The 14,080-nt window shown below is 36.3% G+C and overlaps 1 protein-coding gene across 50 annotated transcripts in view; it reads right to left on the bottom strand.

Moving 5' to 3' along the window:
• Positions 1-1,071: 1,071 nt before the first annotated feature.
• The window catches only part of asb16 (ankyrin repeat and SOCS box containing 16), a 32,560-nt gene continuing 19,551 nt past the window's right edge, over positions 1,072-14,080 (bottom strand). For 14 of the 50 annotated variants that reach the window (XM_073943571.1, XM_073943568.1, XM_073943567.1 and 11 more), the window contains 6 exons: positions 10,961-11,311; positions 9,107-9,374; positions 6,678-7,086; positions 4,479-4,562; positions 4,246-4,359; positions 1,083-1,543 (listed from right to left, as the gene is read on the bottom strand). In XM_073943571.1, coding sequence (XP_073799672.1) covers positions 1,358-1,543; positions 4,246-4,359; positions 4,479-4,562; positions 6,678-7,086; positions 9,107-9,374; positions 10,961-11,297 — 1,398 coding nt within the window. In that variant the 5' untranslated portion in view covers positions 11,298-11,311 and the 3' untranslated portion in view covers positions 1,083-1,357. Of the gene's footprint in view, positions 1,544-4,245; positions 4,360-4,478; positions 4,563-6,077; positions 6,177-6,666; positions 7,087-9,106; positions 9,375-10,960; positions 11,312-13,223; positions 13,408-14,080 lie in introns of those variants that run through there. The other 36 variants (XR_012400600.1, XR_012400598.1, XR_012400605.1 and 33 more) reach the window with 7 other exon arrangements.

The following is a 14,080-nucleotide window of genomic DNA, read 5'->3' as shown; positions in this document are numbered from 1 at the left end:
CTGCGCAGAATCTCCCATAAACCTTTAAATCAGGGGTGCCCGAACTTTGTGTATAAAGGAAGGTTAAATATCATTGAGAGCTGATGGCCGAAGTATGTGTAAATAAATATATTAATTTAAATATATTTGAGATGTAGAACGCAGGGAAAGCGGCCGCATAGAGATACTGCAGTGTTGCTAAAGATTGTGGCTGTTTACAGGGGTTTGATGCACAAATATGAATTTGTAGCTATATTCTTAATGATTCCAAACAGCATTTCCTGTTGTTTACATCCTCGCTACAACATACCATTAACACTAGACACTGTGCATATAGTTGATTAATATTACCAAATAAAAACACTTACAGGTTGTGGCTCACAATCCACAGCTTCATCGGTTGGAGGAGTTTTTAGCTGAATCCAGCACTGAACCGGGAGAGATTCTAAAAGCTGTGCTGTCAAATGCTAGCTATATATTTTTATAATTCTCTGGAACATAATTAAAATTACATTGTAAGCACTTCTCTCTTTGCGTGTCCTCTGGAAGCACAAATACAGAAACAGTACAAGCTCTGCAGAAATTGCAGTGTTTGGAAGGCATATTAGCTTCCTCTGCTATAACATTAAAGGGCATCTGGCCATGCCCCTTTGCTGCGCCGCATGCATGGGGTGTATGTGTGTCGTGAATGTGTGTAACCTGAAGTGTTTATGATCTTATTAACCGGGATGTATTTTTTGTAGTCCCCAAACTTCGTCAGCTGTAGGCTTTGCTAAGCTAACTCTGTAAAAGCCACTGTCTCCCTTTGCATTGAACTTACATTCAAAGTTGTTTATGTCACCACAGCTACATTACACATCAACTAAAGTTTAAAATATGATATCGTAGTGGACCATCCTTTTAAAAACTGATGATGTAGGTTAAAAACTCCAAAAAGGTATATTTTAAATAACCGCTGCAATGATCTCAGAATCATCAGGAATCTGAGAGAAATACAGAAACAATAATGCCTCAGTGATGATACTGTAGATTTAGAAACACTGTCAAAGCAGCATAGGTTATTGCAAAGTAAACAGTGACTTACTGGAACAATCTGGTTCTCATTTGTTTGTTTATTTCACATTGTGAGAATAGCCAGTGGCACATTTTCAACCACTATCCATCAATCAATATTTGCAGTGCATTATTTCTGTGTGTCAGACCACTGTGGGCATCTCGGTATAACGGGTTAATGGACCAGTTCAACCAGGCCATTATTTCCCCTTAAATGGACAGTGTCTACTGAAAGCAGCAGTAAAAATCTGTCACAGCTGATAAAGATAGCTTGTAAAAAGATCCAACCCACTGTTTCCAGTCGTTTATGTTTTGTTTGTGCAACTCAGCGGAGTTGTCCGTCATTGTGCAGCAGCAGATAATCTTTTAAAGTGCTGGGGATGTTAAGCTGGCTAATAGAGATGTGGCACAGGGACCCCAGGTGGCGCCGGAGGGCACATCGGCAGAGGTGTTGAAGAGAGCGAAGCTGACCGCTCATCTGCCGCACCGCATCCAAAAAACACTGATGATCCTGACAACACAACACATGCTTTCATTAGGCTGAAATATTCAACTCAGAATGGAAAAAAGCCAATTTCCAGTTTTTCCAGTTTTATTGAACACACCGAAGATGCTTGAAAGGGCACCTATGATGAAAATCATCTTTTATAAGTTGTTTGGACTAAACTGTGTGTAGGTATAGTGTGTTCACTGTCATAATGAAGCAATATAAACCCAACAAGTATCTTTTAAAAAAATTTCTGATGTTTAATAGGATCCAAATCCCAGTGATTTTGAGGCTCACTATAACGTGACTTAGGAATGCGGATTTACACGCCCACTGAATTGATTGACAAGCGTCATGTCTTTATAATAACATGCATACACATATCCACAGAACATTTTTTTGCAAATAAACTGAGATTAAAGTATCTGTTTCAACTCTCTGCAATTTTAATAAGCTTTATTAGTTTAAAATGCTTTTAAAACAGAGCATATTTGTAATAAAGTAAAATTGCTATGTAATTCTTAACCGCTATAATCACCACAGTTCCATGGTGTCAGTAAACACTAATGTGTGTGTGTGTGTGTGTTTGTACAGCAAACGATATTTGTGTAAGACTCATCGTTTCAGAAAGGCTTGAATAAACTCCAATATAAATACATCAGATTACTTATTGGTATTTTTGAGTAATGAGCTGTATTTCAGCTTCATCCGAGTCTCTCTATCACTGACTGCTGTTTATCTGACGTAACGCATGGTGAAAAGCAGACATACACGAGGGAACAATGGACTGGGAGAAGCAGCTCATTTGCATTTTAAGCGACAGGCTACAAAAACTACAATGTACATCATGCTGTGGGGATGTTTTTCAGCAGCAGAAACCGGAAGACTAGTCAGGATAGAGGGAAAGATGAATGCAAGAGACATCCTGATTGAAAACCTGCTTCAGAGTGCTCTTGACCTCAGACTGGGGCAATGGTTCATCTTCCAGCAGGACAATGATCCAAGCCAAATATCAATGGAGTGGCTTCACCACAACTCAGTGATTATCCTTGAGTGACCCAGCCAGAGCCCAGACCTAAATCCTATTGAACATCTCTGGAGAGATCTGAAAATAGTTGTACACAGTCGCTTCCCATCCAACCTGATAAAACTTGAGAGGAACTGCAAAGAGGAATAGGCAAAAATTCCTAAAGACAGGTGTGCCAAGCTTGTGGCATCATATTTAAAAAGACTTAAGGATGTAATTGCTGCCAAAGGTGCATCAACAGAGTTAAGCAAAGGCTGTGAATACTTACGTACATGTGTTTTTTCAGGATTTTTATTTTTAATAAATTTGCAACAATTTCAAAAACTCTTTTTTTCCACATTGTCATTATGAGGTATTGTGTGTAGAATTTTGAGGAAATAAAATAATTAAATTAATGTTGGAATGAGGCTGTAACATAAAAAAGTGTGGAAAAAGTAAAGCGCTATCAATACTTTCCGGATGCACTGTCAATTTTCCTAAATTTTTTTTTTTTTTTTTTTTTTTTTTTACAAAATTGCACTTATTATTTTACTATTATTGTTTTTTATTTTATTTTTATTTAGTTATTATTATTTTTTTGCATGTATATAGTATTTGGTTACTAATACAGTATGTATGTATGCATCACATTTTTCTGAAACAATAAAAGTATAAAAGTATATATATATATATATACTATTATATTTACTCATATAGCCCTTCAACAAGAGACTTTATATGCAATAATTTTTGTGCTCCATGTGGTTCATGTGCACTTTTCATATAGCAGCAATACTATAGTTGTGAACTCATAAAGATAAGAAACAAAATAACAACTGAGCGAATGAGGAAATAATCATGCATCATCAGTGATGAGAGGTGTAGATTTGGAGAAAGCTGTCAAAGCTGCAATAATAACAGTTATTACTAAGTAAACAGCATCAACGAAAGACTGATGCCACTGAAAATACAATGCATGCTTTCATTAGAGCTAGATATTAATTTCAGAAAGAAAAAAGGGAACAGATAAAACATTGTTCAGAAAGAAATGCCAGAAGCATGGCCAAGGATGAAATACTACTGCTGCTAATAATATATTAGATTTCACAGTCATTTAATTTCAGACACAAAATGCAACCCATTATATATAGCTATATACACAGAAAATTACAACTCTGAAATCTTCATTCTTTTTCAAATATTTAAATATGAGTGGTGTCATTAACACATTCATTTGTTCATTTCATTCATTGATTTTTCTTCGGCTTATTTTCTCATTAATCAGGGGTCACCACAGTGGAATGAACCATCAACTATTTTTTTTTGTACACCGCAGATGCCCTTCCAGCTGCAACCCAGTACTGGGAAACATCCATACACCATCACATTTACACACTACAGCCAATTTAGTTAATCTAATTCACCTATAGTTATGTCTTTGGACTTTGGGGTAAACAAACTAGCCCAGCCGGGACTCGAACCAGCAACCTTCTTCCTATGAATGCATACCACTGAGCCACCTTGCCACTCAACACAATTTTTGTTGTTAAAAAAAATGAATATATACAAATTCTCCATGCTGTTTAGTTTAGATGGATGTGCTTCTGTGTCTGTTTTAACTCAACTCATTGTACATGTTGATCCTTCCCTTAAACTAAGTACTTGTGCATTCTCTATGATGGGATATATTTCCCCATGATCATATTTCTCTATGATTTACCTTGGTTATTTGGTCTGTTGTGTCTTCAAGCCACTCTTCACAAGCTGGAATGACTGGATAACAATTCAGCATCACCTCCAGAGTGGCAAGAGAGGGCAAGCAGAGTTTCAGCATCTGGGACATACACAAACACAGATTCATCCAATATGAATTAATTCCAAAAAGATGATCTGAACGGTTGTTTAAAAAAAGAAAGAAGGTAATAGAGGAGACACACAGCAGTCTGCACTTACTCTAGGGGATGGCGGCTTTGCTCCATAGTTAAGAAGAAACTGGGCCACAATCTCTGGCTGCTGCTCGGGATAATCCTCTATTACCTGCCAAAATACACAGTCGAATTCAAAATCTAAATTCTTCCAGATGAGACTTTGCTTTTCTAGCCAGTATATTATATGATGACCAAAAAAAACACTCTTTACACTGCGAAACAGATTTTTCTTAACACGTTGGTCTTGTTTTTCAGTAAAAAATATATCTTAAATGTTCATGAATCAAGATTTGCTTATGAAGAAAAATGACGCAAGATAATCTACAAGGTACTGAAATGATGTGCTTTCATTTAAAGTTGACAATAGAAAGAAGACTTTGCTTTACATTCGATATGAATTTTAAAAGTTTTAAAGTTTATTTTGCTTATTCCACAGGCATTTTTTTTTAAGTAGGGCTGGGTGTCACTTCCAAAAATAATTCAATAGGGAAAATTGACTTCTCTTTTCAATTTTTAGTTATCAAGTTGTAATATCCAAATAATAACAATATAAACGTGTTTAGCCAATTATTACATTTAATTCTTAACGTCATTGAAGTAAATGGTGTTTATTTACCACAATAATTTATCTACCTAATGCACACACAGATGTTGATAGACAAATGGTGTTTGTTACACATGCCCTATTAAACAGCACACAAAACGGAATTTTGAGCTCCACTCTGAATGAATAAATGGTTAACAGATGAATGATGTGAGGGCTTTTCATCTCTTTTGTGTTTTTACTAAAATTCTGTTTTTTTTTTGTTCATAACTTCAATGATTTTATATATTTCATAATTTTTTGTGTGGTTGATTGAGCTCCTTTTTAGCTTATTTAGTGAAAATTCGATTCTCAGAATTAACTCCATGAACGCCAGAAGTTAGAATTTTAATCAGAATTGATTCTTTTTGAAATGTTAAAAAATTTAACTGCTCTAGTTTTAAACATAAATTGACTTGATTTTGATACCTTTATATCAATTAAGTATAAAACATGTAGCTTCTCAAATACATTTATCTTGGTTTAAAGCACAACTATGATGCACCTATGAACTTTTGTAAGCTGTTTGGACAGAACTGTGTGTAGGTATAGTGTGTTCACAATCATATTGGAGTGATATAAACCTATATATCACTGATTATATAAAGTCTTTTTTTAATGTTCTGATGTTAAAATAGGGCACATCCCAGTGATTTTGAGGTGCAACGTGATGTAGGTGTGCGATGTTCCCCAGCCATCGAATTAATTGGCACCATGTTTCTATAATAACATGTATACAGATGTCCCAAGATATTTTTTGTTAATAAACTGGGATTAAAATATCTGTTCCAACTCTGTGAGAATTTTATAAGTTTTATAATTTAAAAGTTTTTAAAACAGAACATGAACATGTTAGAACAGAACATGTTTGTAATAAAGACAGTAAAATTGATATCTAATTCTTAACCGCTATAATCACCACTGCCGCATGGTGTCAGACACCGCTAATGTGTGTGTGTACTGCAAACAGCAGTTGTATGTGACTCATCATTTCAGAAAGGCTGGAATAAACTCCACCACGAATACATCAAATAAACTTACTCTGTATTTCTGACTAATGAGCTGTATGTCAGCTTTATCCGAGTCTTTGTCACTGACTGCTGTTTATCTGACGTAACGCATGATGAGAAGCAGACGTGCCTGTGGGAACGATAGGAGGGGAGAAGCAGCTCATTTGCATTTAACACAATGTGTTAAACTGCACTGTATTCAGACACCAAAATGGGCAGATTCTGAAGGCTAAAATAAATGATCTGATGGGTATTTGGAGCTGACATTTTACAGACACATTCTAAAGACACCAAAGGCTTAACTTACATCTTGTAAAAGGGGTAAACTAGGTGCTCTTTAAAATCTCTCTTTTTTCAGTAATAATGTAAAAGTTTTTGTCTCCAAAAAAAAAAAAAAAATTGATTTTGCCATCAGCAATTACAGTCTTACTTCCTGAACAAATTTACATAATGATCTTCATTGCCGGCTCACAAGCAACTTATGCTATCACAGCAGTCAAACTCGGTAGTTGCAGCCGAGGCTTGGAAGAAGTAGTATATCGCACAAAATCTAAATATAACAGTGCAATTTTTCCCCAAAATCGTACAGCCATAATAATGACCATCATCATCATCTTTACCATGAGCGCACCTGCAGCAGGCAGTCCATCGGTGTGTATCCGGCACAGTTCTCCACATCAGCACGAGCCCCATGTTCCAGCAGAAGCTTAACAATGCGCGGGCAGCAGTTTCCACAGGCGTTATGCAGGGCTGTGTGCTTCTTTCTACCACATGTCTGTGCATCAGCTCCAGCCGCTAGCAGGTTCTGGACAATACGCAGATAGCGGCCCATTTCTGCAGGCCTCTCCGCTCCAGCACAGGCTGCGTTCAGTGGCGTCTCTCCTTCCTGGCTGCGGGCCATCACGTCTCCACCATAGGACAGGTAGAGCTCAACGTGCTCCTCCAGTCCTCTCCTGCAGGCCACGTGAAGAGGGGTCAGACATGAGTCCCGCTGGGCCACGTTCACTAGCGCGCCACTGCTCACCAACAGCTCCGCACACCTGCACACATGAGAGTGTGATTGGTGGTATTTTTATTGTCTGACAGAGGGAAATAAGAAAAATGTGAAATGTAAAAGGCAGCATGGTGGCTCCGAGGTTAGAATTCTCGCCTCACAGCAATAAGGTTGCTGGTTAAAGTTCAGGCTTGACCAGTTGGCATTTTTGTGTGGAGTTTGCATGTTCTCTCTGTGTTCGTGTGGGTTTCCTCCGGGTGCTGTGGTTTCACCCACAGTCCAAAGACATGCGCTATAAATGAATTGAATAAACTAAATTGGCCATAGTGTGTGTGAATGAGTGTGTCAGTGTTTCTGAACTGGCTTGCAGCTGGAAAGGCATCCGCTGCGTGAAACATTTGCTGAAATAGTTGGCGGTTCATTCCACTGTGGCGACCTCTGAAATAAAGACTAAGGTGAAGGAAAATTAATGAATGAATAAAGTGTAAAGGGTTAGTTCACTCAAAAAATTAAATTCTAGAATTGCTTTAATGTTTTTTTGTTCATTTTCTGCACTGTGACAGCTTTTGAACAATCATTTCGGAATGTAGATACATTCTTTTTAAAATGTTGTGTAATTTAATACTCTTGTATTAAACAAGGTTTCAGTATCACCTAAGCTTCAAATGATAATCTAATTCTGTTAATATCAAAGACTATAGAATACACAAGACCTGTCACTTGTATAGTTTTAAATGGGGAAAAGTGTAACAGTCAATATGACGAATAAAGCCCCGCCTACTAGTACATGAGGCAATCATCGATTGCTATAGACTGATGTTACTCCATGAGAGAAGCTCAGACCAGACACGTGCTTTAACTAAGTTTGGTGGTCAACAAACACACTGGAATCTCAGCGAATACTTGCTTAATAGACAAGAAATAGATCTAAATAAAGTTGGACATCTGAGCTTTTAAATGAACAAAGTGCATTAGAAAACAAAAGTTTCTTAGTTTTGTAATCTGTATGAAACGAACGCGAGGTAAAGTCCATTCTGTCAAACGCATATCACATGACAGTAACTACTCAGACGTCCACAAACCTGTAAACAAACAGTCACTGTCATTTCTGGAGGAATTTCTCCATCAAGACCAAGTTGTGGATTACTCCAGAAGACCTGTGCGAGCATTATTCAGAGGATGATAAGGTGTAAAACAACTATAAATGAGGTTGGTGTCGTGATCTTGTTCCTTTTGAGTGTGCATGCGCATTTACTTGGGCAACCTGAAAATATGCCAGTTTTATTTGATTCAGACATTTAGAAATGAAGCTTACGAGACAGCTGTTGTTTAATTTCATTGGTGATTCCAAATATGTAATGTAATTATAAGTTTTGGAGAATTTGATGTTTCCCCATTCAGACAGAACGCCAGAGAGAGATTTTAAAGATGGCCGCAGAGTGAAATGACTTGCCTTAAAGGGACTTTGGTAAAGTCTACATGGGATACTTCAATATAGCATCATTTTTGTGACAACGTACAACAATACTGCATATTTTTTCATTACTATGTAGACTGGGGTAGGGGTAGACATTAATAAAATACAATTTAAAGGGCAATTTAATAAATATATATAAAAAGTTGTCGTTATAATAACTGTTTTTACGTACTCTGAGGATTGGGTTCAGGGCTGTGGTAAATGTTAATAAAATACAATGTAATGGGTAATTTAATAAATAATATAAATACTTCTCATTATAATTACAGTTTTACATTACTGTGAGGGCTGGGGTAGGGGTAGACGTAAAAAAATACAATTTATTGGGTAATTTAATAAACAACAATATAAATACTTCTCATTATAATTACTGTTTTTACATTACTGTTAGGGCTGGGGAAGACAGTAATAAAAAATAATTCACGTTAACTTTCAGCCACAGCTGTATCCCTTCTACCAGCAATTCCTGTGGTGTACTGGACTCCTGCTCGTCTTGTTTCTAGTAAGGAAGTGTTAATTTAGTGAAGGAACTAAAATGTGCATGACAGTGGACAGGACTGGACACCACTGAAGCCCTTGGAGCACTCACTGATATGTGTGCGGTGCATTGCAGAGGTGCAGCGGGGCATTGCCATCCATCGCCAGCAGGTCCGGGTCAGCGGCGTGGTCCAGGAGCAGACGCACGCAGACATCATGGCCTCCGGAGCAGGCATCATGTAAAGCAGTTCGGCCACCGGGGTCTGCGTCCACCTCTGCTCCCCTGAACAGCAGCTCCTCCACACAGGCAGAGTGCCCCCTGCTGGCCGCCAGACGCAGCGCAGACGTCTGCTTGATCTTGGAGCTCAGAGTCCACATTCCTGGAAGGCAATGCCTGGTGTGAATTCACCCAAATAAAACTTTGTGATTGTGTTTATGTGATGTGCATGGATGTAACTTTCCATACAATAATGGATGTTTTCTGACCTTCGTGGGATGACCTGTGCAAATTGCATAAACATGATGATTTTTATGTATTCAATAGGATGCAGCTCCACATGTCAAATAAGCTTTTTATTATTTGTCATTATACATATTTTACCAAAGAATACAGTTGAAACCAGAAGTTTACATACACTCTAAAAAAGGAACATAACCATTTTTTTAAAATGTCTAATGGTAAATCATACTAAACGTTTACAATTTTTGGTCTGTTAGGATTACCTAAATGATTTACTTTTGCTAAATGCCAGAATAATGAGATTTTTTTTTTTTGAGAATTTTTTATTAATTTCTAGACAGTCTAAGTTTACTTTCATTTCCTTGGCATTTTTTCAGCTTTTTTCAGTATTCTTTGAACTGTATAACTTTGGTCAAATGTTTTGAGTATCCTTCCTCAAGCTTCTCACAATAGTTTGAAGGAATTTTGACCCATTCCTCCTCACAGAATTGGTGTAACCGACTCAGATTTGTAGGCTGTCTGCTCACACAATGTAGACTCTCTGCCCACAAATTTTCTATAGGATTGAAATCAGGGCTTTGTGATGGCCACTTCAAAACATTTGCTCTGTTGTCCTTAAAGTACAATGAATATATATATATATATATATATATATATATATATATATATATATATATATATATATATATATATATATATATATATATATATATAAATGAATATATTTTCTGACATAAACAAAGAACAATACATTTATTACAGTGCTTTTCCATCTTTGTTAATGATAGTAAATGAAAATTTAAAAATTCATTTATTGTTACTTGTTAGCAGTGCATTAACACATTTTAACAATCAAATTTGGATTTTATAAAGGCAGTATAACATGTTGAATTATGCTAAGAATTATGTTATTAATAAATGCTGTAAAAGATTTTTTCAAATCTTTTAATTGTTTCAAGAGGCAGTGGACGTCTCAACATGACCCTCCTGTGTGCCAGGCATCCTCCCAGTCCTTTGGACAGCAGGGAAGGGACTGTGTTTCAAATATATTATGCTAACCGTTTAGCATTGTGGCAGATCATTTACAGCTTTAAAGCTTGCTATTTTAAAGTCAGTTAATTAAGTTGCCATTAAACTAGGTTAATTAAGGCAGGTTAGGTTAATCAGGAAAGCAATTGGACAAAGTGATATGATCTGTAGCCAATAAAAATAATAATTTAACAAAGGGATAATAATATTGACCTTAAAAATGTAAAGATTCAAATCAAATAAAACTTCATGCAAAAGAAAAAAATTGTCAACGAAATGCTGTCCTTGCACCGTTCATTATTTTTAAAAAGAATAAAAAGTTCCCATCTGTCTCTATAATTTAACTGTATTTCTAAAGTCTTTTTTATTTATTAGTATTATGCTTCTAATAATTTGCATTAAAGTGTCTGTTATTGTTTATGACATCATTTTTGTCTTTGACCAATCAGATTCCTGCTAGTAGCTGCTGGGTCTTACCCATCTCCGGGGTCCACACCATCTCCTCATGCACGGTCTCCATCAAGGCGTTCACCATGCCCGGCTCTTTGAGGACGGCGTACACTCCCTTCATATCTCCGCACATGAAGGTGTTATGGATGGCAGTGTCTCTGCACTTTATTTGGGGTGGCGGAGCGTGGACGGTCTGGATCCTCTCGTTCCCGTGCCGGAGCCTGGGGGCGGCAGGCAGCGGACGTCTCAACATGACCCTCCTGTGTGCCAGCGCCCGCCTGGCATCCTCCCAGTCCTGAAGCTCTTGCTCCAGCCTCAAGGAGCGCAGAGAGGCGGAGGAGAAGGCAAAAGTGTCCCGGGACATCTAAAGGAGAGTGACTACAAATGTTTGAAAAATAAATCAGTACTTTATGATCAGTTGCATGTTAGATTATTAATTTGAAAGAAGAAAAAAAAACATCAATATTTGCTCAAAAAGTATTTTATAGGGAGTTAGGCTGGGCGCTATAGCAAAAATCTCCTTTAACGATATGTCATCTCATATCCTGATAATGATATATATCACTATATTGTACCATTTCTGTAGATTCAATCAATCATTAGTACATATATATATTGGCTTAAATGTACAAAAAAAATAAGTTTACATGTAAAGTATATGAAGAGTTCATGTGCATAGGCCTAAAACATGCCACCTATAACAGCTTCTGTTGTTATTTAAAGAGCTCCTATTATTTGTTTTTGAAAATGACCTTCCATGCAGTGTGTAAAACAACTTTAAGTAAAGTGAAACATCCAGCTAAGGCTTAAATCTGAAAGTGCATTGATTCATCTATAAAAGAGTTGACTCAGAGTGGTTTAAACAAATCGGCGGGGTAACAAATCTTTATCCGTGTCAGCGTGACGTCAATATGGAACTCAAGCCCTGCCATTTGTTGCCCGCGCAGACCCGTGAAAATTGAAACCCCCGGCCTCGCCCACAAACAACTTTCAGCCATGGCCCTCCATCATTTGATTAAGATCATCAACAGGACCAACCAAATACATTTTAAAAATAATTCCAAATGGATTCGACTGAAAGTCACATACACCCGGGATGCTTTCCTAGAGAATTCATGGAATATTTATTTTTTTTGGTGAAATTACCCTTTTAGTACTTTTTAATTCACTTAAAAAAGCTCAAATGGTCACTCCATAAACAGCAATATGTAAATAACTTTTACTGACTTCAAAGAGATGCATTTCCTCATGATGCGTTTCTACAGTACAAATGTCTAAATATTCAAATTTTACATTGTTAGCAAATTGATTAATCAAGTTTTATATAACCACAGTTTTATTACAAATATCATGGTTAAACTCGGTGTTGGGGAAAGTTGCATTTTAAAATTGAGGAACTCCCCAAAAAAGTAACTAGTTTTGTTACTTAGTTATTTTTAATGGTAATACATTATGTTACTTGTGAGTTTATTACCTGCTGTGTTTTTTTTTTCGTTTCTTTTTTTAATTGAGGAGCTCTGCAATTAACAGTGTGCTGTAGAACCTACACCCACATTCACAAAATATTTTAGGATAATATTATCTGAGAACTTCCTCAGAGCTATACATACCATATATACAGATTATTGAAAGTTTAAAAGCAACGTGTTTGCTAATTTTGTGCTATTTGTCTCAAGTAAAATCACTGTCCATTGAGTCTCAATGACTACATAATTCATTGTTACTACTTTAATTTTAATTCAGCAATTTATTTTTGAAAAACTTATTAAACTAACAAGTAACTTGGATAAATTTTTTAAAAAAGGAACTCAAACATTGTCACTTATTTTTGAAAAGTAATGAGTTACTTTACTCGTTACTTAGAAAAGTAATATTATTACATAACTTGCGTTACTTTTAATACGTTACCCCCAACACCATAGTTTACCCAAGATATTTGTAATAAAATTGTGGTTACTACAGTGAGCATCAAATGACCATGAATGCAAATTTTTCTGCTCAATGACTTGATACACCACTTTTACATTTCATATCCCCGTCTGCATGCAACTAAAGAAACCGTAAAATAGTATAAAAACGTGAAATAATGTGGCCTTGTGCAGTAATTTAGTAACTACACATAACTAAAATGGATTTATCAATAGTATGAGTAAAAGCATTTTATTTATTTTTACAAAAGAGGTATTTCCCCTTCTGTATTAATGGAACAGGCCTAGACATTACATAGGGGCAGGCTGTAGTTTATTGTGTTCTGCAAATGGCTGAAAACTGTGTGGTAAAGTTGACCTACCTTAAAAAGCCCCTCAAGTTCCTCCTTTTCAGGCTGTACTTCAATAATCTTGCTAAATGTGTATAAAGTGTTAGATTCTGAATGTGGATGAGACTATTCTTATAATAGTTTTCTCTTTCTGTTAATAAAACGACCTAATGTCTCTTCAAGAACGAAGCTGCCAGTCACAAGATATTGTTGACCTGACACACGGTGGAGCTCGGGGTATAAATAGACCAGTATGAGAGCAAATATGCACATGCAATACCACTATATCACCTGTAGACGGCGCATTTAATGATAATTACTCCGCTTCATTATTGGTTCTGTGTATACACAGAATAAGAATAACACAAATAAACAAATAAATAAAACAATGTAATAATAATAATAATACATAAATAAATAAAATAAGATAATTACACTTTTATTGTGTGTTTCACCACAGTGACCTTATTCCAAAAATGCCAAATGATTTGCCCATCTTCTTTGATAAACATCCAATTTATCAAGTTCCCCAGTTCCCTAACCCTTTCTTGAAATGATGGTAAACCTGCTGAACGTCATCCCCTCATAATGATTTGTCTTCTAATCATAATACTTATTTGAATCCACTCAGACATGTTCACACCAGATCCCAACAAAAAACAGGTCTCCCAGTACATATAACTTAGGACAAAACGAAAAGCAGCATACGGAATTATTCTGTAATTGTGCACTTTAGTCCAGAATTCCTATTTTAGAACAGGACACAGGGCATGCATCAAGTCTCCTTCTTTGCATTTCACATTTCCAGCATTCAGCATTGAACATAAGCCTGAAATCCCTACTCAAAGTCCAATAACAACAATTCAAAGTTTTGAACTACTTTACAGTTT

This window comes from Danio rerio, chromosome 3 (assembly GCF_049306965.1).
Source record: "Danio rerio strain Tuebingen ecotype United States chromosome 3, GRCz12tu, whole genome shotgun sequence".
NCBI lineage: Eukaryota > Metazoa > Chordata > Actinopteri > Cypriniformes > Danionidae > Danio > Danio rerio.
This window is presented reverse-complemented; position numbering and strand designations above follow the sequence as displayed.